Source organism: Schistocerca gregaria, chromosome 3, assembly GCF_023897955.1.
Source record: "Schistocerca gregaria isolate iqSchGreg1 chromosome 3, iqSchGreg1.2, whole genome shotgun sequence".
Classification (NCBI taxonomy): Eukaryota; Metazoa; Arthropoda; class Insecta; order Orthoptera; family Acrididae; genus Schistocerca; species Schistocerca gregaria.
Window position 1 is genome coordinate 450,757,348 of NC_064922.1, and position 27,901 is coordinate 450,785,248.

Below are 27,901 nucleotides of genomic sequence, written 5' to 3' on the forward strand. Positions count from 1 at the left end.
GTTGGGTTTCAGTTCTTGGACGAGGTGCAACTTATGTGGATGGTAATCTAAGTCCTCTGCCAAAATTATTCGAACAATTGATGTAAGCAACCATAAAGGCGGTGGATGACGCCAGAGTGAAGGATGTGGGCTTCTTTTGACAGCAACTCGAACAGTTTTGATATTGCCTGATATACCAACGGTTCCCACACGGCCTGTCAGTTTTTTTTTTTTTTTTTTTTATTACTGAACCTATTTCCTCAATATCGACGTCTTAACTACATGTGCTGATGGAACGTGATCATGGCGTCTTAAATAAACTGAAGTGGTGTAGAAATTCTCTACATACAGCCTCCAAACTGTCGCTATTTTCATAAAAAGCATTGAAGGCAAAAGAACGTTGCGCAGCATTCCAAGTATCTATGTTAACTAAATGGCAAAGTGGAGTGAGTTGGTTTTTGTATGTTAGCGTTAACAATCGCCCAGAGCTCCAACACGAATTTCGAAATTTCCCGTTTCTCTGAATCACTCTGTGTGTTTATCTCGTGACAATATGTGGATGATGCGTGAGCGCACTGCTCTGTATGATGTGTCAACAGTTGACACTAACGAAGCTTTGAGTATTCAAGTACGTACGTGCCCACAGCCCTGCATGTGATGCAGATTTGTTGTTCAATAATGGAATGCTATCAGGAAGAGAGTTACGGAAATATTGACGTTTGAGAGACGTGTTTTTGTGTATTCAATCTCCAGTTAAATAGGTCACAAGAGAACCGAAGTTGTTTACACGAGTACGGATAAAATCAGTATTAAGAGGTAGTGTGTGCGTAGGTGGAAGGTGTCATGATATTTTATATGGATTCCGACATTCTGTAATTTAGTGGTTAATATAAAGAATACTTTTGCCTCTCTATGTTGAATTAAAATCGTTGAACTAACGAACATTTTTTATCTCCAGATGGATTTCTTCTCTCTCTTTCTTTCTTCTCTCTCTCTCTCTTTCTTTAACAGTTTAGGTGGTTTATTTATTTGACTCTTATAAATTTTTGTTCCTTTTTTAGTGTAAAAATTGCTATCCGATGTTGTTATAAGTTAGTTTATATTGTGATAATGACTATCTAAATGACAGACAACCTGGCCATCTAAGTCACTGAACGCTCCCTCCAAACGTTCGCTTGCACAGAAAGCTTTTAATGAATAAGTCATGAGGGTAATTATCCTTTAAAATTACCTGACACGTTCTACCCGGGTGGCGTGTATCTCGCGATGAAACGTGCGGCATAACCATTTCCTTCTTTATAGATGCACGATTGTTGGAAGCAGGTACATATATATATAGAATGACGACCTAAAACATTACAACCTCTGTCCACCGCGAGATAGAACGCTGCCTGTTGGCACATGACGAGGTAAGGAAAGTGTGTAGGCGGTGCAGAGAGTAGTGAGGAATCACTCTAGCGATGATATGGATCACCAAAAAAAAATGGAGAAATCCCTTGACACAACCATTTTGAGATGTCAGGCGCATGAAGAAACTGAAGTAATTCAAGGGCGACAAGTGAAACTTTGTGCCGTTCCGGACTCGAATCCGGATTTTGTGCTTTAAGTGAGAGTTCACCTGAAGCTCTTCAGTTATCCGAGCACGTTTCACGGCCAGCCCATATTTTCAGTAAGCACACTACCTCCGTAGCGCCACCCGTTTCCGGTTTGCTCGTTGCGTGCAGCATCTCGCATGTTTCCGGACTTACGGTGCGTCCACACTGAAGATATGAAACGCCGTCAAGGCTTAGATGTTGCTATTACTATTACGTGACGAAACCACTTGCAGGCGACAAGGCGCTGGACATCCGCGTCGTATCACGGAACGTGGAGAACGGAGCTTATTAGCTCTAAAGCAGATGTGAGGACTGCTGGTACAGACTCAAGTTTCCGGACACAACGTTCAGCGCACATTGTTGAACAAGGGAATGCGCAGCAGACGACCACTGCGACATCTGAGTTGTTCAAACAATATATGAATGATTGGAAAAGAAATTTGAGGATTTGTTTGATGATACTTTGTGTAGCTTTAGCAAGAGTAAAGGCTTCAGTAGGGGAGTTTTGTTGTTGTGCTCGATAGTGGTGACCAGACTAAAGAAAATTCATTACACCTTCGTGTGATTTGTCGACCTATAAGAAGGATTCGACAACGTAAAAGTGGTACAAGATTTTTAAAATTCTCAGAAAAAGGGGTATAAGATTGTATTACGTACGGTATATAAGGGAACCAAGATGAGACAATGAAAATAGAAATCCAAGAGAGGAGTGCACAAATTAAAAAGAGCCTGAGGTAACGATACAGGCTTTCTTCATCACTTTTGAATTTGTATATCGAAGAAACAGTGACGAAAAAAGTGAAAAGAAAATTACAGAATTGACATTAAAATGCGAAGTCACTAATTACTAGTCATAAGATTCGTTGATAACTTTGCTACTCCTGTTCGGAAGAAAGGAACGAACTGTGTTGAACACAGGATACTGATTGAGATTAAACTGACGGAAAGCAGTAATGAGATAAGCGGTAAACTTAAAATGAAAGTAGGAAACCACGTATTGGACTACATGAAGGGATTCTGATAGCTTGGTAGTAAAGTAACACATGATGGAAGAAACAAGGAGGGTATAAGAAACAGACAACCATCGGCAGAGACAGCAATCATCGTTGACTGAAATCTGATAGAATCAAATGAGAACTTTCATTTGAGAGGGAAATTTATGAAACTGTCCTTTTTGAGCATAGCACTGAATGGGGGGTCATCGACAGATAACTTCGGGTGTGTACCAGGGATGTTTGTTAGGTCCCTTGCTGTTCATGTTGTATATTGGTGATTGCGGACAGTATCAAGAGTAACCCAGTCTTTTCGCAGATGATGCACTTATCTACAACGAGGTGCAGTCTGAACAAAGTGCTACAAATCTTCAGGCAGGACTTGATAAAATTTCAAAGTGGTGTAATGATTGGCAAAAAACCAGTCTTGGACAAAGCAGGAGACTGCTTACGAATCACTCATTCAACGCATCCTAGAATGTTGCTCAATTTTGTGGGATCCATACCAAACTGGATCAGCAGGGGATATTGAACGTATACAGAGGAGGACAGCACTAATGGTCAAACGTTTGCTTGCCCCGCAAGTTCTACTTGTTTTTGTGCTTGTAAGACGAGCCCCTGTGGTAAATAAATGTTTTTTGCAGTTACTTTATTTTCGCTCAGCATCTTACCATTCCAATATCCTAGCTCCCGATCAGCTCAGTTGCTTTATTCTGGCTGTGAAAAGTTAAGACGAAATAGCAACACTTGCGTTCCTATCGTATTTCTTCCGTAGACTGAATAATCAGGAAATTTAAAACATTCTGTCTGTACGTGAGCGAACTTGGCACCTTTAATCACTTAGGTTTATAATATAATTTTTCGGAATTTCTGCCAATTGATGACAGGCCATGTCTGAGGAGGTAATGGTTGAACAGGACCTACGAGTAGGCACTCAGTTTGCATGCATCCGTTCTCACGTTCCCTATTTCATTTATTTTCACTGATTCGGCGTTAGTTTGTATGTTTTAAGTATCTGTTCATACGGGAGGTACAGATCTACTGCTTTACGGATGATCTGTATCTATATCTATATCCACACACATAATCCGCAAGGCACCGTACTTTATTGCCCGGCGGAGAACCCCCACCACCACAGCTAGTCACTCCCTTTTCTGTTCTGTTCGTAAATGGAGTGCGAGGAAAACCACTGTCTATTTACTTCCGTACGAGGTCTGATTTCTCTTAACTTGGTTTCGCACTCCGTCCGAGAAATGTTGGTGGTAACAATACCGTTCTTAAATCTGCCGAAAAAAGTTGTTACTCGTGAAAAGAACGTCTTCTTCTTTCCAGGGATTTGCATATGAGTTCAAGGAGCAATTCCGTAACAGTCGCGTGCTGATCGAACCAACTGGTAACAAATCTAGCAGCACGCATCTGAATTGCATCCATGCCTTCCCCTGATTCGGCCTGGTGGCATCTGAAACACCCAAGAAATACTCAAAAGTGGGTCACGCAAGTTTTCTGTATGCAGTTTTCTTTATGCATGAGGTACACGTTCCTACAATTCTCCTATTAAACTGAAGTTGACCATTCACCATCCTAGAACCGATCTTCCGTGCTCGCTCCATTTCGGTTTGTAACGTCACACCTAGAAGTAAGTCAATGTGGCTGCGTGAATCACAACACCACTAATACTGTATTCGAACATACAGGATTCTTTTTTCCTACTCATCTGCTTTAACTCAAGTTTTTTTTTTTTTTTTTACTTTATGAGAAAGTAACTCGACGACAACGCTGTCCCTTACATTACAGCGTCTTGAGCAAACAGCCGCTGATTTCTGCTCAACTTGTCAGGCCGTTTATGTATGTAGAGAACAAGAGATATCCTATCACATGTCCGTGGGGCACTTCTTACGATACCTTTCTCTCCGATGAACCTTTACCGTTCAGAACAACGTTGTGAGTTATGTTGGATGAAAGGTGTTCGAGCCAGTCACTGACCTGAGGACATACTCCGTATACTCAGTCCTTCGATAACAATCTGCGCTGTGGCACTGTGTCAGACGCTTTCTGGAACTCTTAGGAATTATGGAGTCTAGATATTGTCCTTAATCCACAGTTTGCAGGTATCGCGCAAGAAAATAACAAGCTGAATTTCTCGCGAGAGATGATTTCTATATCCGTGTTGATTTGAGAATAGAAGCTTCTGTCTATGGAGGAAACTTAAGATATTCGAACTGAGAATATGCTCAAAAATTCTGGAACAATTCCGCAGTGACGAATAACCTCTTCCCGCCCTTCCCCTGCCCCTCCTCTACCCTCCGAAATATGTGTCGCACAATGACATAATTTTGTGTGTACATTGAGTGATGAATGTCCTCTGCCAAATGTTACGAATAGAATCGGAAGTGAAGAAGTAATAAATGAAAACGTTATGGCTAACGCAGACGTTTTACACCATGAAAACCGAAGATGTAGTAAGAAATAAACTTTTTGCATTTGATCATTTTGCGGATGTGTCAGCGAGAAAATGTTTCGTTCAGATTTGAAATCCAATGTTTGTTGCAAGTCACTAAGTGCTGTCATTGTCAAATAATGAATGAATATAGCACGGGTGATTTCCACGCTCCGACGTACTGTGACTCAAGTCCCTAATTCGAATTTTTGACTTACTTTGTTAAACCTTCAATAAGATTATGGCTGCTAATGAGTAGATTCTGACAACATTTGGAGTTGCGTCAATAAATCTATGAAATATTGAAAATTTAATTGTTGTTGCATCTGCAATTAGTTAGACAGCCAAAGTGTAATCAGGGACGGACCGTTCCCTGACACAGCTGTTCAGTGACATACAGGGGTTGGACAAAAATATGGATACATCAAAAACACAACACATTACCATGCCTAACACAGTGCAGGAAACCTGTTGGCATTCAAAACTACTTCCAGTCGACTTGCAATGGATAAATGCATGTCCTGAGTGGTTTTCAAAGGAATCTTATATAAGTCTTCGTGCAAAATATTGGTAAACTCAGGTAAGAGTATTGGTAGTGGACAGCGGTTACACCGCCGTCTCTGCAAAGTAGACCAGAAAGACTCAATGCTACTTAGCTCTGGTGGCTAACGTGCTCACAAAATCACTTCTGGAAGATGCGAGCTGGGTAAACAGAGGCTGTGTCGTCTCGGAACGCAGCATCTCTATTGGGGATGGTCACGTAGCCCTCGTCAGTAATCCCACCTTGCAGAGTAACCATTTGGCCCTTGGAATACCACGAAATGGCTGCCAAAACATCATCGAGTCCAGCCACATTGCACTCTTGGGACGTGGACTCGGCCAGAGGCTGGAAACGTTGTGAAACTGTTCTCATCTGACCCAATGACATTCTTCCATTGCGCCGTAGTCCCGGTTTTATGGCTTCTGCACCATGTTTCCTTGTTACAGGCATTTCTATCCCTGATGAGTGGTTTTGGAATTCTTTGCTTTTGGAGCTACCTTCGTGTTGTTTTGGTGCTGACAGCGTTCCCAATTGCGAAGTTCAGTTCACCAGTTAATTTTGCAGCAGTCATCTTCTTATTTCTAGTCACGATTCTCTTCAATGACCGTCTGTCACTACCACTGAACATACATTTTCGTCCGCGTTGTGATTTAGCGGATAGTGTTTCTCCGTTTTCTATGTATCCGGTATATATCTTCGTTACGGTTCTTCTTGAAACACCAGACATTTGAGTTACCTTTGTTAGGGAAGCACCCACCATACGAGGACCAACAATTTGCCCACTTTCGAATTCACTGAGCTCCGACATGATGCAGTCGCAACCACATAGAACACTGCTCTGACCGCTGCTGACACCTGGGCCTCGCGCCGTTCATCATCAGATGTTCCTGTTGTTGTGGTCTTCGGACCAAAGACTGGTTTGAAGCAGGTCTCCACGCTATTCTGCCGTGCAAAGCTCTTCATCTCCAAGTAACTGCTGCAGCCTACATCCCTCTGAACCTGCTGACTGTACTTATCTCTTGGTCTCCCTGTGAGACACTTCCCTCCAATACTAAAGTATAGATCCCTAGATGTCTCAGAATGTGTCTTATAGATCGATTCCTTCTATTAGTTAAGTCGTGCCACAAATTTCTTGTCTCCCCCATTCTATTCAGTATTTACTCAGTAGCTACGTTGTCTACCCATTCAAACTACAGCATTCTTCTGTAGCACTACATTTCAAAAACTTCTGTTTTCTTCTCTAAACTGTTTAACGTCCACGTTTCACTTTCACACATGGCTAAACTCTAGACAAATAGTTTTACAAAATACTTCCTAACACTTAAGACTATAATCGTTGATAACAAATTTCTCTGTTTCAAAAACGCTTTTTTGCCGTTGCCACTATGTTATCTTCTCTACTTAAGTCATCATCCTTTATCTTGCTGCACAAAAAGCAATACTATTTTCACTGTTTCATTTCCTAATCTAATTCCCCCAGCATCATCTGATTTAATTAGACTACAGTCCATTATCCTAATTTAACATTTGTTGATGTTCATCGTACAACCCATTTTGAAGATGCTATCAGTTCTGTTCAGCTTCTCTGTTCTTTGCTGTCTCTGACAAGAATTAGAATGTTATCGGCAAAACGCTAAGTTTTTATTTCTTCTCCCTGAACTTTAATTCGTCTTCCAAATTTGTCTTTGGTTTCCCTTACTGCTTGCTCATTGTTCAGATTGAATAACATCGGGGATAGAGTACAAACTTGTCTCATTCCATTCTCTACCAATGTTCCCCATTCATGCCCCGCGGTTCATGCCGTCTGGTTTCTGTACAAGTTGCAAATAGCCTTCCGCTCCCTGCATTTTGCCCCTGCCTCCTTCAGAATTTTTAAGAGTGTTCCAGTCTAAATAGTCAAAAGCTTTCTCTCCACCTATAAATGCTACTAAAGTAAATGTTAGAAGCGTATGGTTGCCTTTCATTAACCTGTCTCCTACGATAAGTCATAGGGTCAGTACTGCCTCGCGTGTTCCTTCATTTCTCTGGAATACGAACTGATCATCGTCAAGATTGGCCTCTCCTAGTTTCTCAATTCTCCTGCAAGGAATCAATGTTAGTTTGCAATTATGACTTATAAAGCTGATAGTTCTGTAATTTTCACTTCTATCAGCAACTGCTTTCTTAGAAATTGGAATTATTACATTCAGATACAGCAGCCCAACGTGCAAACTTGACCAGCATCTGCGTTTATGTTAAAGCTCTCATTTTTCACGGCGTCTCTATATTTTTGTCCAACCGCTGTGGATGTGCGGGCTTGTAGCCGCGCCTCAGAGTGGAAGGCTGCCGGCCTACCTGGAAGATGCGCCAGTAGAGCACGAGTATGACGGCGAGCGGCACGTAGAAGGAGGAGGCGGTGGCGAAGACCTGGTAGCCGGGGTCCTGGCTCACCAGGCACTGGCGGTCCCTGGAGACGCGAGCCTCCCAGTCGGGGTCCTTCCAGCCCAGCATCGGCGCGATGCACACCAGGAAGGCGACCGCCCACACCGCCAGGATCATCAGACCGATGCGGCGCGCCGTCCGCTGGTGGATGTAGTCGATGTTCGTCACCGCCCAGTACCTGCCGACACGCCGGCCCGGGACTGCTACAGGGAATCTGCCGGTCGTTTCCTTCGGTCGGATAACTCGGCGACAAGAAAGTAAGCAAGTAACACACTCCTGGTCATTCAAATTGAACACTCACAGTGCAAGTTCTATAGGTTAAATAACGTCCTTTGCAACCATGATGTAAGTTTTATTAAGACCATATGCGTTTCGCTTTATTCTAAAGTATCTTTATTGGTCTCTTTAAAAATATGTTTTTTTTTGCAATTTTGTTTGTTAGTATCATGAACAGTTAGCATGATTTACTTACTACTATAAACATTTTGCATGTTACTGTTACACTTACTATTATGAAAAGTGTTAATTCTTATTGTTACTCACAATTTTTGTTGTTTTACCTCATTCTTATTGTTCTCCCTCGTGAACGTGACGGATTTTAACTCACAGTACTATCACTTCACTAAATATATTCACCTTACTGTGTTGTGAAGAGCAACCGGCGTCTTGGCGTGGTATGCGTTCGTCTTTTGCTTGTTTTGGTACTTGTGGGAACGTTTGCTATCGCTCTGAGCGTGTTCATATTTTCCATCTAGAGAAAGAGGGAGGTAGCGGGAGAGAGAGAGAGAGAAGGGAGAGAGAGAGAGAGAGAGAGAGAGAGAGAGAGAGAGAGAGAGAGAGAGAGGGGGGGGGGGGGGAGAGAGAGAGAGAGAGAGAGAGAGAGAGACAATGGCGAGACGACAGTTATTCTTCACAACACAGAAACATGAATATATTTAGTGCAATGAAAGTGCTCTGTGCTAAAATGAAACATATAAACATGGGAGAACAGCAAGAATGAAGTAAAACAACAAAAACCGGCGAGTAGCGATAAGAATTAACTCTTTTTATAGCAGTGTGTATAATAGTAACATGCGAAACGTTCATGATTCTAGCAACCAACATTGTAACAGAAAAAAGAACCATACAGCTACAGTGATCCCTGGTGACGCTTTAGAATGAAGCGAAACAAGTTTGGTCTTAATAAGACATACATTATGTAAGACGCGTATATTTCTATTGTCTATTGTCAAACCAAAATTTATGAAAGATGTTTGTATTTTATTAATAGGATTAAATAGCAATAATTAATATCTGTAATTTTTGAAATAATTGTGGTAGTAGGGAATGTCTGCACCGAAGTATTGTTGGCGGGAGAGACCGCACATTGATATAACTTTAAAATGGGCGGGAGAGACCGTTTATGGATACATTTTAAGAAAAGAACGGGAAAGGCAGCGCATTGATACATTTTGTAATAGTAGCAGCGATTGTCTGCACCAGAAAGCATTGTTGGCGGGAGAGACCGCACTTTAGCGTTCGTAGGAAGTCAGTAGTAGGCGAGATGTGAAGCGAGTCGGTAGCAGGTCTCAAGCGAGATGTTGAGAGGAGCGGTTTGCCTGCCAGCCACCAGCTATGATTTACAAGAGATTATAAACAGATGTACAGAAACATCAGCTAACTATTATCATAAGAGGAACTAATATTATTGAATTTTTGAGAAACTCAAGACTACTGAAGGTATGTTTGCACATTGCTAGTTGTAAGGTTATTGTAAAAAGTCAGTCCCATTTGAAAGTTTGTAAAATCATTTCATTACCAACAGTAAATATTTGAAGAATCGTTTTCAGAATATAATTAATTTTTGCAGCAATATTGCATTACTGATTATAATCCACCCCAAAAACTATCAACGTAAAACTTTGCAAAATTTTATTGTTGTCAAGAAAAGGTTTAACTATAAATATTGTAACTTCAGTAAAATTAATTAAAGAATAACGCCAGCTTTGCTATTAAAGAATAAAGTCAGCTTTGATTATAAATACAGCCACTTATTATGACTGCCCACCAGCAGCTAATACAGTATAGTAAAACAGAGTAAGTACATTCATGTCGCAGTTCGATGTAGCAGTCAGATGGCGATCCAGTAACATAAAAAAGGTAAGGAACAATTTTGTGTTATAGCAGATAACGACTGAGGGCCATGAAGACGACACCTGCTATGTTTCGTCGATATAAATAGCAAATCACTTTTAATAAGCAGCATTTAAATTTGTATGCAAAGATTGCACTTACTATTATTGAAAAAGAGAATTAATTTCAAATCGAAGATTTCATTTGTTATTATTAAGCAAGAGATAGAAATCCTAAGGGAAGGTTTCATAGGTTATTGTAGAAGGGAAGGTTGCGTAACAAAAGAGATATAGAGGAGACGGAAGGATTCAATTATAGTTCCAAAAAACGACAATTAACCTATACAAATTGTACATCTGCCACTATGGAAAACAAGAGGCAAAAAATCAAGAAAGACTTATTGTATGTATAGAGTCTAGCAGGAAGAGTACATAATTACATTTGTAGGTACGTAGGGGTATACTAAGTGCGAAATTTAGTATACACAGCTGCCACCTTCACAGCTGTTTTCAAGTACTTCAGTAGAACTCACCAGTTCGCTGATCTGACTGCAGTATCGATTCTCGTATGTAATGGTATTCGCACAAAGCAAACTTAGCATTTGAGGAATGTTTCAACAAATCCAAGCACCGTTACAGTCTGCTGCATCAGCGTGAAATTTATCAGCAGCTTTTTCTGCAGAATCTGTCAGGTTATACTTCGCCTTGACATGATATAACGAAATTTATAAGTAGACGTGACATAATTTTATCTTATTCCTGCAGTGTACTTCGTCATGAATTGGGATCACTTATGATGAATGGATGTCTTGAAATATGATAAATAAGATACTTACAGGAAGCCAAAATATACACACATCAAAAAGAGTTTTGCATCAACCCGGTTAGAGAAGTCCTAGACAGACGTTGACTGTGGATATTGTATCACAGACACAGTCCCTTTGACTGTTCAGAGATGCCACTAAACCCACCCAAAGATGGAAAGAATCATGCATGAGCAGCGCTGTGGTCCGACAGCCGATCAGTTCCAGTCATTCCACCAGGAAGGAGGTACACGACTCGTGTTGTCTGTAGTTCAACTATGCCTAGACGGTCAGTACCGCGGTTCGATCGCGTCCGCATTGTTACTTTGTACCAGGAAGAACTCTCTCAACAAGGGAAGTATCCAGACGTCTCGGAGTGAACCAAAGCGACGTTGTTCGGACATGGAGGAGATACGGAGAGACAGGAACTGTCGATGACATGCCTCGCTCTGGCCGACCAAGGGATGGATGACCACTACCCACGGGTTATGTGTCGGACGAACCCTGACAGCAACGCCACCATCCTGAGTAATGCTTTTCGTGCAGCCACACGACGTTGTGTTACGACTCAGACTGAGTTCGGAGGCAATCCGGTCAGGCTGAACACCTTAGACACACTGTGCAACGAGTGTAGCAAGGTAGAGGTTCCCTGATGTTTCGGGGTGGCATTATTTGGGGCCGACGTACGCCGCTGGTGGTCATGGAAGGCGCCGCAACGGCTGTACAATACGCGAATATCATCCTCCGCACGAAAGTGCAACTATATCGACAGTATATTGGCGAGGCATTCGTTTTCATAGATGACAATTCGCTCTCCCTACGTGAATATGTCGTGAATGACTTCCTTCAGGATAACGAAATCTCTCGACTAGAGTGGCCATCATATTCTCCAGACATGAACCCTATCGAACGTGACTGAGATAGACTGGAGAGGGCTGTTTATGGACGACGTGACCGACCAACCACTCTGAGAGATCTACGTCGAATCGCCGTTGAGGAGTGGGACAATCTGTATCAACAGTGTCTTGATGAACTTGTGAATAGTATGCCACGACGAATACATGCATCAGTGCAAGAGGACGTGCTTCTGGGTATTGGAAGTACCGGTGTAAACAGCAATTTGGACCATCCACCTGTGAATGTCTCGCTGTATGGTGGTACAATATGCAATGTGTGATTTCCATGAGTTATAAAAAGCGTGGGATGATGTTTATGTTGATCTCTATTCCAATTTTCTGTACAGGTTCCGGAACTCTCGGAACCGATGTGATGCAAAACTTTTTTCGATGTGTGTATTTGTTGAAGGGCAAAAGACGGCACTAAAAGTCAGTTTAGATTTTCCTTTCCCGTTTATTAGTCGGTAACTGTGTCGGCACATAAAGCTGAGAGAAGGTTTTCGCCTGTCGGTGGAAGCGCTATGTACCACTAATATCACGAAACAAACGCAGGGAGGATCAGAACATGACACAGCGTAAATTAAAATTTGTAGGCGGGAATTTCAAACTCTACAAGGAGCATCCTTCTTCAAATGGTTCAAATGGCTCTGAGCACTATGGGACTCAACTGCTGTGGTCATCAGTCCCCTAGAACTTAGAACTACTTAAACCTAACTAACCTAAGGACATCATGCCCGAGGCAGTATTCGAACCTGCGACCGTAGCAGCAGCGCGGCTCCGGACTGGAGCGTCTAGAACCGCACCAGCAACCTTCTTCTAACGGAACACAGAGAGAGAAATTATAGTTCAGAAAATATTACGTAATGTGGTAATTTTAAGTGTGCCTTTAACTTGTTTTTCTGTTCTGTGAAAGAAGATTATTAAATAAAAAATTATACCAGCAACCACGACATTTGTGTTTGAGTACATAGTTATAGATTTTGATCAGTTAGTTTGCGTCTATCAAAATATTGACATAAATGGCGGCATCTTGTGATTGCATTGCCTTAGAAGCTAAAATTATTAACACAACCAAGGGACCGTTAGCCTTTTATTTGACGTAAATTTCAAATTGATAGCTTTGCCCGTTACTGAGAAAAAGGTGTTTGTTAGACGGACAATAAATGGCAAAAAACAAAATTTTATGTGAGATAATTACAAATTAACAGTTTTCCGATTTTTTCTTTACATTTAATGAAAAAGTTGCTTCTTGCCAAATTTTGCTTCTATAGCTCAACAATAAGTACCCTACAGGTTTTCATGAATGAGTTTGCCAATATCAAAACATGTGAAACAAATTGCAGTATCTTTTGAATGGATTAGCTTAAAAGCTTAAATTTCTCACAGAATCGAGGGATCCCTTAGTACCTGGCACAAATTTCAGCTGAAAATAGAGGTCTTAACAGACAGACAATAAATTGCAAAATAAATATTTTTTATGAGATACAATTACAACTTAACAACTTTTGGATTTTTTCTTTAATTACACTGTTAGATCTTGCTTCTGGCCAATTTTCATGATTTTAGGTCTTCGGGAAGTACCATATACACTATGTGATCAAAATGATCCGGAAACCTGGCTGAAAATGACTTACAAGTTCGTGGCGCTGGAATTCAGTATGGTGTTGGCCCACCCTTAGCCTTGATGACAGCTTCTACTCTTCCATGCATACTTGGTGCTGGAAGGTTTCTTGGGGAATGGCAGCCCATTCTTCTCGGAGTGCTGCACTGAGGAGAGGTATCGATGTCGGTCAGTGAGGCTTGCACGAAGTTGGCGTTCCAAAACATCCCAAAGGTGTTTTATAGGATTCAATCAGGACTCTGTGCAGGGCAGTCCATTACAGGAATGTTATTGTCGTGTAACCTCTCCTCCACAGGCCTTGCACTAGGAACAGGTGCACGATCGTTTGAAAGATGCAGTCGCCCTTACCGAATTGCTCTTCAGCAGTGGGAAGCAAGAAGGTGCGTAAAACATCAATGTACGCCTGTGCTGTGATAGTGCAAGCTCCTCTCGAGTGCGGAGACTTGTGTGAGGCCTTACATTGCGATGGAGAAGGAGTAGTTAATTTGCATTTCTGTGGCGACGAACACACTGAAGACTTTCCTCCAACATTACAGGAGTCACAGCTTGTGCGATCGGCTGGCACGTAGGAGATCTGGCAGGTTTGGGCGACCCAGCTGCGATGATGACGGACGCCTCGCCCATTGATTCATGATGCTTTTCTTCTCTGCCAAATCTGTGTAGGCATTCTGCGAGCGCCTGCGCATAGTTCTTTCAAAAGAAACCGAGTGAACACTCTCTCCTTGGAACGCACCTCTGTTATGGACAGCATTTTGAAGGCTGCATATAGCGCCCCCACCTGTCGGAACTTCGTGAAACTGTAGGGGCTGAAGCGGATTATTCCTCGACATCCCGCATTTTTTCAACCGAAATTCGCAGGGATAAGAATGTATTGCATTACTTATTGAAGGTCTGTCGTAAAAGCAATGCTGTCGTATAATAAGATCTATGAATTTGTCATTGGTGTCACATACTAATAACGTAAATTACATCATCAACGATAAAATGCCATTCAAGCACTTAATCATACTATATCAAGTCATATAGTATGACTGATAAAACTGTGTGGCACATTGTATTGTCTGTCATCCGTCCTATCCTCTGTTATGCCAGCACTGCCTGGATCTCATCACTCACCCGATTTTACAAGGCCCTCCATATCCTCGAACACCATGTGCTCCGCTTTGCCTTTTGTAGCTGCCTTCCTTCACCCAAACGGCTCCTGTATGAACTCATCCCCTTCCCCCACCTCCTCCTTTTCCTCCAACACCTCTGCATCCTTTACACTGTCTGCAGGCTTGATCCTCCCACCCCCTGGTTTCCTCCTTCCTCTCCACCTACCGCCTGTTGTCGAGCCTCTATCACTGTATCTCTCCCTCTCTCCACCTCCACACCCTCCATCTCCTTCATCAGGGCAATTTCCAGCTGTGCCCCCTCCCGGATGATGACCTTCGGCGTGACATATACCCTTCCTTCCAACTATAACCTGGCCTTGTTCCCCCACCCCCCTCTCCAGGGCCGCCCTTTTTTCTCTCCACTGCCGGCCGGTGTGGCCGAGCGGTTCTAGGCGCTTCAGTCCGGAAACGCGCGACCGCTACGGTCGCAGATTCGAATCCTGCCTCGGGTGTGGATGTGTGTGATGTCCTTAGGTTAGTTAGGTTTAAGTAGTTCTAAGTTCTAGGGGACTGATGACCTCAGATGTTAAGTCCCATAGTGCTCAGAGCTATTTCTCTCCCTTCTCCCAGCGCGGATTTTGCACCCCATCCTCGCCTCTTTCCCTCCCACATCCCTCTCTCCCTGGCCCTCTTGGGCGAGCTCACCGCCCATTTCCCCCCTATCTCTTTCCCTCCCTCTCTTCTTCCCTTCTCCCTCATGTCCCTGCTCCTGGCTGATCCTCTTTTTTTATCATCGTCATCAGTGTGTCACATCAGTGTTGTGTTTGGTGTTGTTCTCCTGTGCATCGAGAGGTGTGATGTTAATTGTGTGCTGGCCTTGTACTTGGTGTTACTGTCAGTGATTTTTATGTGCTACACCATCTGTTGATACTTTTATGCTCCAGTCATACTGCGCAATGTGTTCTTTTAATTGTTCCAGTGTGTGGTTTTTTTGTGTCTGCTGCTTTTTTACGGATTTTATCTCCATTTTTCTGTCGCCCCTTTTTGTCTATTATCTTCCATAATGTTACCCCCTTATTTTATAAATGTGTACACTATGTTTTCTCCATTATGTTATTTTTAAATGTCTTCTATTGTATGTTCTATGTCTCTCTATGAAGAGCAGAGCATCTGCTGCTGCCATCCCACCACGATGGGGAATTGAAATACAATAAAGAAAAGAGAAATTATTGTCTGATGCCATTTATTTTTTTGTGTAGTATGGTGTTGTGAATGTTCTTATGAACATGATGTTGGTCTATGGAACGAAACTGGTTGTTTTATACAGAAATTTTATCATCTGTTCTTGGCTGTGAATCGTGACATTCTTCAAATATTTAGGAGCTGCGAGGCTCCATCTTCTGAAAAAAAAAAAGAAAAGATGGAATAGCTCTTTATCGAAGGTCTCTAAGCTACACCATTCTACCGCTCGTTCGTCTCGGTACTCCAGTGTCGCTGGAACTCAGTGCGATGTAACTGCAACAACTGCGGAAGTTAAATTGTGAAGTTTCACCGCAGTCCTGCTCTCCTATCATAACTTCTTGCCTGTTTCTGAGCGAAGTTTTGGAATAGTAAAATGTTATCGTTGGTGACGTGCTCGGAACAATAACTCAAATGAGATCAGTGGACTAATGAAATGCCAATTACAAGGACACATTCAAGACCTCAGTTCCATCTGATTTTCAGTAAACCACGAATTAACATCGCTTCTAACATTAGTAACCTCGGCGTAATAAGTATGGCGTCTTTCAGCCTGCGTAAAACTGCTAGCTGAGGAAATACTGTACTTAAATAGGATTCTATTATTTAAGGAAAGTTTTTTCTTTGCTCGTCTCCCAAGTAATCAGTGAATTGTGTAGGAACGTACAGAAGATCGTTACTGATTGTCTACAAGGTCTATGAAATGAAATGAGCGTTTGGCATCATTGACTGGGAGGCCCCTTGCGGAACATGTCCGGCCACTTTGGTGCAGGTCTTATTACATTCGACGCCACATTGGGCAATCTACAAACCGGATGGAGATGAAATGATGATGAAGACCACACAACACCCAGTCCCTGAGTGGAGAAAATTCCTGACGCAGCCAGGAATCGAACCTGGGTCCGTAAGAGGGCAATCAGTCACGCTGACCATTCAGCTATCGGGGTGGACTTACGTCTATCTTATATAATATACTCTTGGTATGTGACACGGGTCTCATTACTGACGGATATTCCAGTCATCAGAATTCAACATTTGGAACGTTTATTGATCACTGTTAATCGCAGAGGAAACAACAATTTCGTTGAGAACCCACAGAATACATTGATAACCCCAAACATTGTGACCATCTGTCTGTTAGCATGATGGTCCAAAGTTGGAACTGAAAACAGCAGCGGTACTGTGTGACAGGAATTCGACAAGTCCTTGGTAAGTTTCCGGAGTTGTATGTCACCAGATATGTACGCCCAGGTCAGACATTTTGTATAATTTCAGATAAGGTGAATTTGGTATTTAACAAAGACAGAAATGCGAGTGCACCATCACGCCCTTTAAACTACTGTATCACGATTCTGTTTTTGTGACATGGACAGTTATCCTTCAGAAAATTGCTGTCGCCGTTGGGGAATACATCAAGCATGGAGGGTGCAGGTGGTTCGCAATAATGTTCACCTAGTTCACAGCAGACATGGTAGCGTCGGCTAGTACCACATATCGCATGGGAGCCGAGGTGAATTCTCTCCATTAACGTAATATTGCCCCCACGGACCTGCGTTATTCAACCATTTTCCATAGATTCTCAAGATAGCAGCATGCTTAGCGTAGCAGTTAGTCTGGTTGTCGGTGTATCCAGAGACGATTACATTGTACAGCTGGTGTAACATGAAACGCGATTCAACCGACACGTTTCTACTGACGCACGATCCTATGTCGATGATCACGTGTCCTCTTCAATCGTGACTGATGATGACGCTGGGTCGATGTGGGAATATGTGGGAGTCATCTGGTGCAGACCCAGATGTTAAACAATATGCGCTGAACGGTGTGCTCCGGAACACTTGTACTTGGAGCAGCACTGTATTCTGCCGTCAAATGTGCCGCATACTGCCGCCTGGTCTGCTTTACAGAGCTCCGATTTCCACTTTTTGTGATGAGACTTGACGGTACTACAGCTTGTCGTCTACTCTTGGTTTCAGCGTTGTTCAACCGTTTCCCGTTGCTGCTCAAGACAGCAGCATGCGAACAGCTGGTAGTAGTCGCCGGTTTCGAAAATCCTTCTCAGATGTCGGACCTTCATAATCTGAGCTTTATCAAGCTCGTTTATGATAGCAGATTTCTCCGTTTGTGGCTCATATCGGGAATAAATGAGTCATCGTTATTTTTTCTTTGTTTCTCTTTGTGTGGGCCTTGCCACATTGGTAACACCGGTTCCCGTCAGATAACCGAAGTTAAGCGCTGTCGGGCTCGGCTAGCACTTGGATGGGTAACCATCCGGTCTGCCACGCGCTGTTGGCAAGCGGGGTGCACTCAACCCTTGTGAGGCAAACTGAGGAGCTACTCGATGGAGAAGTAGCGGCTCCGGTCTCGTAAACTGACGTACGGCCGGGAGAGCGGTGTGCTGACCACATGCCCCTCCAAATCCGCATCCAGTGACACCTGTCGTTTGGGGATGACACGGCGGCCGGTCGGTAACGTTGGGCCTTCCAAGGCCTTTTCGGAGGGAAATTAGATCTCTGTGTGGGCACATAACTTCCTTGTGAGCTACTTCATTGTGGAATGTGAGAAATTTTGGTGTGTCAGGGCCTATGTATGGTCCTTAGTGCTATCACCTGCATTGTTATACGAGGGTCGGTCAAAAAGTAATGCCTCCCATTTTTTTTCTGCTTAAAAAAATTAAGTTAAGTGAAAAATTTGAATTTGGCGCCATTCCTCAAACCTTATTCTGCAATCCACTGCAGTAGTAACTTTCTGTGTCAACAGGTGGCAGCACAGCAGAAGTTTGTAAGATGGCCGACATCGATGTTCGTTTGAGACAGCGTTGTGTGATTGAATTCTTGAATGCAGAAGGTGAAACGCCCATACGCATTCATGAAAGACTGAAGAAGGTGTATGGTGTTGTGACAGTGGATGTCAGCACTGTTAGACGATATGTTCGTCGTTGTAAGGAAGCTGAAGGGCAAACACCGTTGACTGACGAAAAGCGGAGCGGCAGGCCAGTGAGTGCAGTGACTCCACACAACATTCAGAAAGTTGATGACATCATTCGTGGTGACCGTCGGGTGACTGCAGATGAAGTGTGTCGCATTATTTCTCTTAGTAAAGGCAGTGTGATCACGATTATTAAACAATTGGGGTACTCAAAAGTTTGTGCACGGTGGGTTCCAAGAATGTTAACCGATCAGAATAAAGAGGCAAGGAAAACAATAGCCTCCCAACACTTGCAGCGCTTCCGTTTGGAGGGAGCTGAGTTTCTGAAAAAAATTGTGACCGGGGACGAAACATGGGTGCATTTTTTGGAACCCGAATCAAAGAGGCAGTCAATGGAGTGGCGTCACACAAGCTCGCCGAGGAAGAAAAAATTCAAAACTGTGCGATCGGCAGGGAAAGTTATGGCAACAGTTTTCTGGGATACAGAGGGTGTGATTCTGGTTGATTTTTTGGAGCAGGGATGCACAATAAATTCTGTTCAATACGTCACAACCCTCAAAAAACTTAAAGCAAGTCTTCAGCGAGTTCGCCCAACAAAATCAATGGCAGATGTTCTTCTTTTGCATGACAATGCAAGACCACACACCAGTCGTCACACCTCTGACGAGATTGTCAAAATTGGATGGGAAGTTTTGCCTCATCCCCCATACAGCCCTGACCTGGCACCATCAGACTTCAATCTGTTCGGGCCACTAAAAGAAGCTCATCGTGGGATTCATTTTGAAGATGAGGAGGCCGTCAAAACATCCGTGCGTCAATGGCTTAGGAAGCAGAGCTGTGATTTTTACCGTGCTGGGATACATGCCCTTGTTCAAAGATGGACCAAAACTGTAGAGATGGGCGGAGATTACATTGAAAAATGGCAAAATGATCCTCAATGTTGTGGTTTTCAACCTATGTAATTGCATTTAAATTTCCTGACAATTAAACGTAGAAAAAAAATAGGAGGCATTACTTTTTGACTGACGCTCGTACTAAAACTCACTCATTTACCAGTATCCTAGAAACCTGATATCTGCACCATGGTCGAGATGCCGATATGCTAGTTGCATCTGTCCTACAGACCTGTTCGATCTTGTGATGGAGTGTTGTATAACGTCTCTAAATTGCCTGTTACAACACCTCTACTTTGAAATGTGGTGTACATCCATTATTCAGAAGGATCTGCTACTTCGAAACATCCACCTTAGACATTTGTGTCAACTGTATCTCATGTAGGCTCCTTTCGATGTGTAAACCCAAAAAAGATTTCCCGAAGATTATTTTTAAAGCAACGCACTCGTATACAGTGTTAGTTTCGTGACAACATTCAGTTTCCTACTAATAAATAATGGGATGCGTTTCTTCTCCATTTCAAGGGTTTTTATTCGTAAGTGCTCTACAAGGTTGTGAAACGACAGTTATCTATCGAGACTCACTTCTAAATACTGGAACTTGGACTACAGAGTTGAACTCCAAAGTAGGTCTTGCCGTGTAGTGGAAGTGTCTCGACAAAAGCTGGTCTTTTTTTGATAAAATACGTTACCTCATTTTCCCTTATTTTAATAGTCTGTCTGACTGGCGCTGGAGTCGTCGAACATTGGTTATATGAATTCTCCCTACCACAACGAGCGCTGTAATACCAGCGAATTGAGCTATCTGGGGATGTGAAGTATTTGGAACCACATCGATGTAAATCGTAGATAGAGTAGGCGACAACACTAATCTGTCGACAGTCCTCCGGTTGTTTTCTGGATTTATGAGCGCTGACCATCTAAGTGCATTTAGTAGTCTAGATAAGACGATTATAACAATCCAGGATGCTTGTGTTTTCTTGGACCTTTCTGATGATATTCTCCCTTAATACTTTATCGTATGCATGTTCTTTGGTTAAAAATATAGTAGCTGTAGACCGGGTGTAATTGAAGTTGTTTGTCATATGTTCAGTAAACTTCAGAAGTTGTAGTTCCACCTAAAGTTCGGATTGAAACTCAAACTCTTCGGGGAGTATTGTTGCATCCAGGGCTCTCCACTCCGCTTCTTAATCCAACGTTCTAAAATCTGCCCAAACTGTCAAGCTGATAGGACTTAAGTTACAAGATCGTGTGACGTTTCAGTTTCCTTTTGAACTGGTAGCACTGTAGCCTTCATTCAGGTGTCCGGGAATTTTTTTAAAAGGCGATATTGCTTATCTGGGTCAGAAATACCGTCACCATTCTCGAGAGATTGTTGATCTGTGTACTTTTGATCCCATTGGGATCAGTCGCCCTTGCACAGTACAGCTTGAGAAGAATGATGCTCATTTCCGCTGGCGTTTTCTGTTGCAGCTGTGTTGTGCACGAGAGATCTGCGGATATGCGTTGAGGTGTAAGTATTGGATTTTTACAAGCCTTTAATCTACCGCCCGAAAAAAAAGTGGTTAACACTTTTTTCCATACGTTTGTGCCATGGGACGTCTTCGTAGCTCCCTGTGTAGGTGCTTGAATTTCCGACGGTATCTGGGGGTCTTGTTTCGTTTCCTACCAGTCTCCCACAACTGTATTTTTGGTTTCTTAGCTCATCGATCAACGGTGGGAAGAGATCTTTATTGACTGTATCTTGAACGATCGTCATGGACGGCAGTTCGATTTTTTGATCGTTTGGTGAGGATGTCAAGTGTCAAGTCTATCTCTCTTGCTGTGCTAACAGCGAGTGTGGTGAGACAGAGTCGAAACTTATCTCAGTTTATTTCCTTGCATGTCCACAACCTTAGGACCGTGGTGCCTCGAGAGATTGCAGATCGACGTTACTTTGTGCGTAGGTTCTCCAGGATATCATATTTCTGTCTAACTGTTGTACCAAGCTGCCGATTGTAGTCCCTTGGGGTTCCATAATCAGTTCTTCACATTGATATTGATGCCTATTGATGTCAATGCAATTTATTATTTGACAAATGTCCTGTTGCAGTAAGAGTGATTTTTCCGATACTGGTTGACACTGTTATGGCTGTTCCTTCCAGCTGTTTTTCATGAGGGAGCTGTTCGAGTTTGTTCCTAATTGTATGAAGGACACCAGTTTTTCCTCAAATTTGGTCGGCCGGTGTGGCCGAGCAGTTCTAGGCACTTCAGTCCGGAACCGCGTGACCGCTACGGTGGCAGGTTCGAATCCTGCCTCGGTCATCGATGTGTGTGATGTCCTTAGGTTATTTAGGTTAAAGTAGTTCTAAGTCCAGGGGACTGATGACCTCAGATGTTAAGTCTCATAGTGCTCAGAGCCATTTGAACCATTTGAACCTCAAATTTGTTGCCTCCTGCCAGTCCTGTAACCGTTGATAGGCTCTTCAGTAAGTCGGAGTTTTGCCTCCGTGAGTGGTACAATATAAGTTTTTTGTTGTGCGATGACGTGTTGGATTTCTTTCTTATTTCGCACTCTATTCGCATTGCAAATAGGTGCCGGCCGCGGTGGCCGAGCGGTTCTAGGATCTACAGTTTGGAACCGTGCGACCACTACGGTCGCGGGTTCGAATCCTGCGTCGGGTGTGGATGTGTGTGATGTCCTTAGGTTAGTTAGGTTTAAGTAGTTCTACGTTCTAGGGGACTGATGACATCAGAAGTTAAGTCCCATGGTGCTCAGAGCCACTTGAACTATTTTTTTGGAAATAGATTTTATGTCTCTTCTGTGTGGGTTTGGCATCGTATCTTGATGTACCATAAACACGAGTGGTTTGGTAATATGACGATTTTGTCAGTGGGTGTTTGACCTCTTTCATCTTCTTGGGAGTAGCTTTTAATGTGTCCAGTAAGTTGCCCCCTTTTATCTTGCAGATGTGTAACGTTATTCGTTAAGGGCATCACTGACGCTTGTATCTGTCAAATCGCGCTTAGGCTCTCATCAGTCTAGTTAGTCATTGCACTTGCGTAAGACCTTCTTTGTTGATGAATTCTTGTTGCTGTAGGTGCCTCGTCTCTCTCTGGTGAAGATTGTTGGCGAGGAAGGGATGTTGATGTACATATCCTTTTGTTAGTAAGTCTGTAGGTGAAGTCCTTGGATGTCGGCAAGGTCTTCTGCCTGACGATAGTCTTAGGTTTGGTAGTGTTTGAGGCTTTTTGGAAACGTTTGCATCCTCGTTAGGAAACTGGACGACTTTGAGAGCGGATTGCTCATTTTTCAGGGGCTTCTCGTGTACTGGGCAAGATATGCTGTTATGTTCCTTTCCATATTTCGTGCGTCTTGGTGGAAACCAACAACAGATTTCGCTGTGTGTCCAACGTTCTTTGCACTAAAGTGGTTTGTTGCAAGGGACATAGTCTTCTATGTTATCTTTGTAAAGCAGTGCTTGTATGACGTCAAAACTGTGCCACAAGCCGTAGTACTTGGTAAGATTATAGTAAAGACTGCTGGCATTTTTAGTGCTGAAAGTGGATTTTTCCTCTGAAATGGGAGACATCTAGCACTTCGGTGCCTGTCCCTGTAGATTCTGCTTAACTCAGACTAATGTGATAGACCTCTCTACCACCTTTTTCTATCGTGCTACGAATGAAATGCGTGGTTTGCATCTTGGCAATATTTAAACAGCTTGTTATGATATTGCACGGTGTAACACAGTACGCGATGTAGTCTCCGTGATATATAGCGTGTAAACTTCTGCTGATTACATTTTTGAGTCCTTGAGCCATCTTCATTGGCTTTGCGACCTGATACAAAGCAAGAGGACCTTAACTCGAAACATGGCAGTTGAGCCACTCTTAGTGTTGGGCTGCTTTGTACGCTGCTTCTTCCTCCCAACCTGTCAAACTTAGGGGTTCGAATTCTTGTCGCCTTTATTTTTACTCTAGTCACGGTGTTGCTTCCTTGCGGAGGATCGTCTTTCTTCTCGCTTTCATTGTCGCCGGCTATTTCATTCCGGTAACTAGTTATTTCGTATTTGTGTCTTCATAGGTCCTACTGCTTTCTCATTCTCCTATAATACATTGGTGTAGGATTGTTGTACTTCTTGAAATATTGTTTGTAGTCGTACGTTGTCTTTAGTGCAGAGTGTTTGCGAGTGGAACGCTTATGACCCACTTTCAGTGACTAATGTTGCATAAACTGGTCCTGTCATCACAGGCTGCGGGCTAGTCCTCCATGAAGGCAGTCATGGATGTGAAGTTCGTACCTGACGTCGCTATATCTAGCTGATCCAAATACCTCACCTATTAGCGCCTTAATATCCGACACAAGAAGCTGAGCGTCGTAAAGCACGGCAATATGGCTGACATTGCACTACGTTGCCTCAAACCACGAATGATTCCTGACTAGTCTCTGCTTCATTTATAAATTGATCATTGGGCACGACAGACCTGCACGTTTGTCACGCTTTCGTTTACGCAGCTTGAGTGTGCCACAGAACGCTTCATTAGAATGCAATGTGAGACACAGCAAGAAGTGCATTGCTTATTGAAGCAAGTGTTATTGACAATTATTACACGTGTCCACTTCACAAAATAATCTAGAAACATATTAATTCCTCCAGTAAACATATATCATAATGACTACGACCACAAAATTAACGAATTTCCATATCGACATTCTTTAATTCTGTGTACCAGTTAGAAATTGAATGTGACATATGTAACTGAATCTAATGCAATATATACTCAAAGCCACACACTATGGTTGGTTGTTAGAGTACAGATGCATATTTGAATCTAGATTAGTGTGCTGTGAAAGTAAATCATTCTTGTCTACTTGTAAAATACACTCCTGGAAATGGAAAAAAGAACACATTGACACCGGTGTGTCAGACCCACCATACTTGCTCCGGACACTGCGAGAGGGCTGTACAAGCAATGATCACACACACGGCACAGCGGACACACCAGGAACCGCGGTGTTGGCCGTCGAATGGCGCTAGCTGCGCAGCATTTGTGCACCGCCGCCGTCAGTGTCAGCCAGTTTGCCTTGGCATACGGAGCTCCATCGCAGTCTTTAACACTGGTAGCATGCCGCGACAGCGTGGACGTGAACCGTACGTGCAGTTGACGGACTTTGAGCGAGGGCGTATAGTGGGCATGCGGGAGGCCGGGTGGACGTACCGCCGAATTGCTCAACACGTGGGGCGTGAGGTCTCCACAGTACATCGATGTTATCGCCAGTGGTCGGCGGAAGGTGCACGTGCCCGTCGTCCTGGGACCGGACCGCAGCGACGCACGGATGCACGCCAAGACCGTAGGATCCTACGCAGTGCCGTAGGGGACCGCACCGCCACTTCCCAGCAAATTAGGGACACTGTTGCTCCTGGGGTATCGGCGAGGACAATTTGCAACCGTCTCCATGAAGCTGGGCTACGGTCCCGCACACCGTTAGGCCGTCTTCCGCTCACGCCCCAACATCGTGCAGCCCGCCTCCAGTGGTGTCGCGACAGGCGTGAATGGAGGGACGAATGGAGACGTGTCGTCTTCAGCGATGAGAGTCGCTTCTGCCTTGGTGCCAATGATGGTCGTATGCGTGTTTGGCGCCGTGCAGGTGAGCGCCACAATCAGGACTGCATACGACTGAGGAACACAGGGCCAACACCCGGCATCATGGTGTGGGGAGCGATCTTCTACACTGGCTGTACACCTCTGGTGATCGTCGAGGGGACACTGAATAGGGCACGGTACATCCAAACCGTCATCGAACCCATCGTTCTACCATTCCTAGACCGGCAAGGGAACTTGCTGTTCCAACAGGACAATGCACGTCCGCATGTATCCCGTGCCACCCAACGTGCTCTAGAAGGTGTAAGTCAACTACCCTGGCCAGCAAGATCTCCGGATCTGTCCCCCATTGAGCATGTTTGGGACGGGTTGAAGCGTCGTCTCACGCGGTCTGCACGTCCAGCACGACCGCTGGTCCAACTGAGGCGCCAGGTGGAAATGGCATGGCAAGCCGTTCCACAGGACTACATCCAGCATCTCTACGATCATCTCAATGGGAGAATAGCAGCCTGCATTGCTGCGAAAGGTGGATATACACTGTACTAGTGCCGACATTGTGCATGCTCTGTTGCCTGTGTCTATGTGCCTGTGGTTCTGTCAGTGTGATCATGTGATGTATCTGACCCCAGGAATGTGTCAATAAAGTTTCCCCTTCCTGGGACAATGAATTCACGGTGTTCTTATTTCAATTTCCAGGAGTGTAGTACCAGTTACACATCTCATATTACCTGATGACGGAGAAGCTTCTCTCATTTTGACTAACGCAGTTTAGATTTTTCTGTAGGCCTGGTTTACACAGTCCCTGTTAACACAAAATGTGAAGTCTAAGTCGGAAATAATTTCTAGACTTTTATTGTTTTCTTTACTTAATTTTATGTATCATGAAAGAGATGTCTATCTGTACTCTGCTCTCTCTCTCGAAGCATAAAATGTATATTTGTGGTAACACTTGACTACCTTCATTATTCATGTGCATCAGCGGGCGTTATTTGCGGATACTATGATGTTTCAAATTGGACGATATATGTCATATATATCAGAATATCCGCAAATAACGCCCACTGCCGCTGATGAATAATGTAAATAATCAAATATTACCACGAAAAAGGTAACACTTAACACATAATATGCATTAGTGATACAAATAATTGATGTGAGAGACACCGCAATCAGTTTGATCATGGCAGGATATAAAGTTTCTGGGGATATTTCGTCTGCTATATAGAGTAGCAAAAGAGAAAAGTAAACTATGGATCCTAGAGAGTATTCTTTCATCTGTTATAAATAGTACTATGTATACATTCTGCCGACCTTAATATGACTGTAAAATAGAATGCCAACCGAAACAGTGGAATGGTAAATGCACAAGGAAAGAATTTATTGCAGAGCATTTATTGTAAACGGGGCCAGTACAAAGAAAGCGCATCTACTAGTCGCTAAAGTATTGTTAACCACACAGTTCAAAAAAGTGGTTGGAGAATGTGAGGCAGAGTTCAAAAGGCACTCAATCAGACAAAGGAAGTAAAAGAATGTTGCCATTAATAGTCTATATACTGTAAATGGGTTTGTAGCAACAGAGAAATTTGAGGTATCTTTCACAAGGAAATGATATACTAAATATAAAATAACGTTCATTTGGTTAAAAATAAATCATAAAATTAAATAATGGAGTGGAACAATACACCAGATAAAACGGCAGAACGGGTTGCAGATACCATTAACTTATACCGCGACATCTTTACACTTACTTGTAGTTGCTGCAGTTTATTCCATTAATAACAATTTGTAAATGCATGTTCTGGGCCTGTCTCTGTATTTTTTCTTGGAGTTTTTCCTTCTAAGATGTTTTTTATGAAGCTGTTGTCTCGAATTAAGAATCCAATTCATTTAGCTGTTCTTTTCTGTATCATGTTAATCAATGTCCTTCTCTCTTTACTGTCTATTAGTATTTGTTTATTAGATTTTTTTCATTCTAGAGTATTTTCCTGGTTTTCCTTCACAACTACATTTATATTCCTCCAAATTCTCCTTTTTTTGTTTTACTTCATAGCCTGAGTTTAAAGCGCTCTAAATAAACGCCTTGTTTAATTTTTTTCTTGTTTCATTGTTAAAGTACTTATCTGCTCTTCTGAAGGATTATTTGGGCATCGAAATTTTTCTGTTAGTCTCTATTATACTTCTGTTGTCACCTGTTACTATATACCTCCAAAGTAAAAAAATTTATTTACTTGTACCATTATTATACTTCCTATATAAATTTTTACCCTTACTTGCCCATTCGAGTTATCTGTAACCATTATTTTAGTCTTGTATTTGTTTATTTTCAGTTTGTGGTTGCCCATGGCATCAGACAAATATAATTGATTTTCTTTTCCAAATTGGTCTGCTCATAAATGTTGCCTAATCTTCGAGTTTAGTCTTTCCTCAGCAGTGCTGAAAATAATTTTTGGAGCATGGCTTAGCAATGCCAAGGATACAGAATTTTAACAATTACTGGCATTCCCGTCCTTATGTATGTTAAATGGTTTTATTTTTTTTGCTGCTTGGGTCCCATCCACATAGAAAAAACTCATAAATCAAAGGTCACGTATTTATTAATGTATTTAAGAGAGTAAGAATTAAAGGCTACGAAATGTGAAGCAATTGTGCTTTTACTAAGAAACTTTTATAATGGCGTCCATAGAAATTAAAAAGCCAAACACAATCAAGGTTGTTGTAAATAATGTTATTCTGGTGGTGTGCAAATACGAAATGTTTTTAACTCGATT

General features: G+C 42.8%; 1 protein-coding gene across 1 annotated transcript in view; it reads right to left on the reverse strand.

The window, feature by feature from the left end:
• Positions 1-27,901, reverse strand: part of LOC126355415 (5-hydroxytryptamine receptor-like) — a 157,602-nt gene that overhangs the window by 33,224 nt on the left and 96,477 nt on the right. Inside the window, exon 3 of the mRNA XM_050005719.1 lies at positions 7,879-8,143. Within this exon, the coding sequence (XP_049861676.1) occupies positions 7,879-8,143 (265 nt within the window). The remainder of the gene's footprint in view (positions 1-7,878; positions 8,144-27,901) is intronic.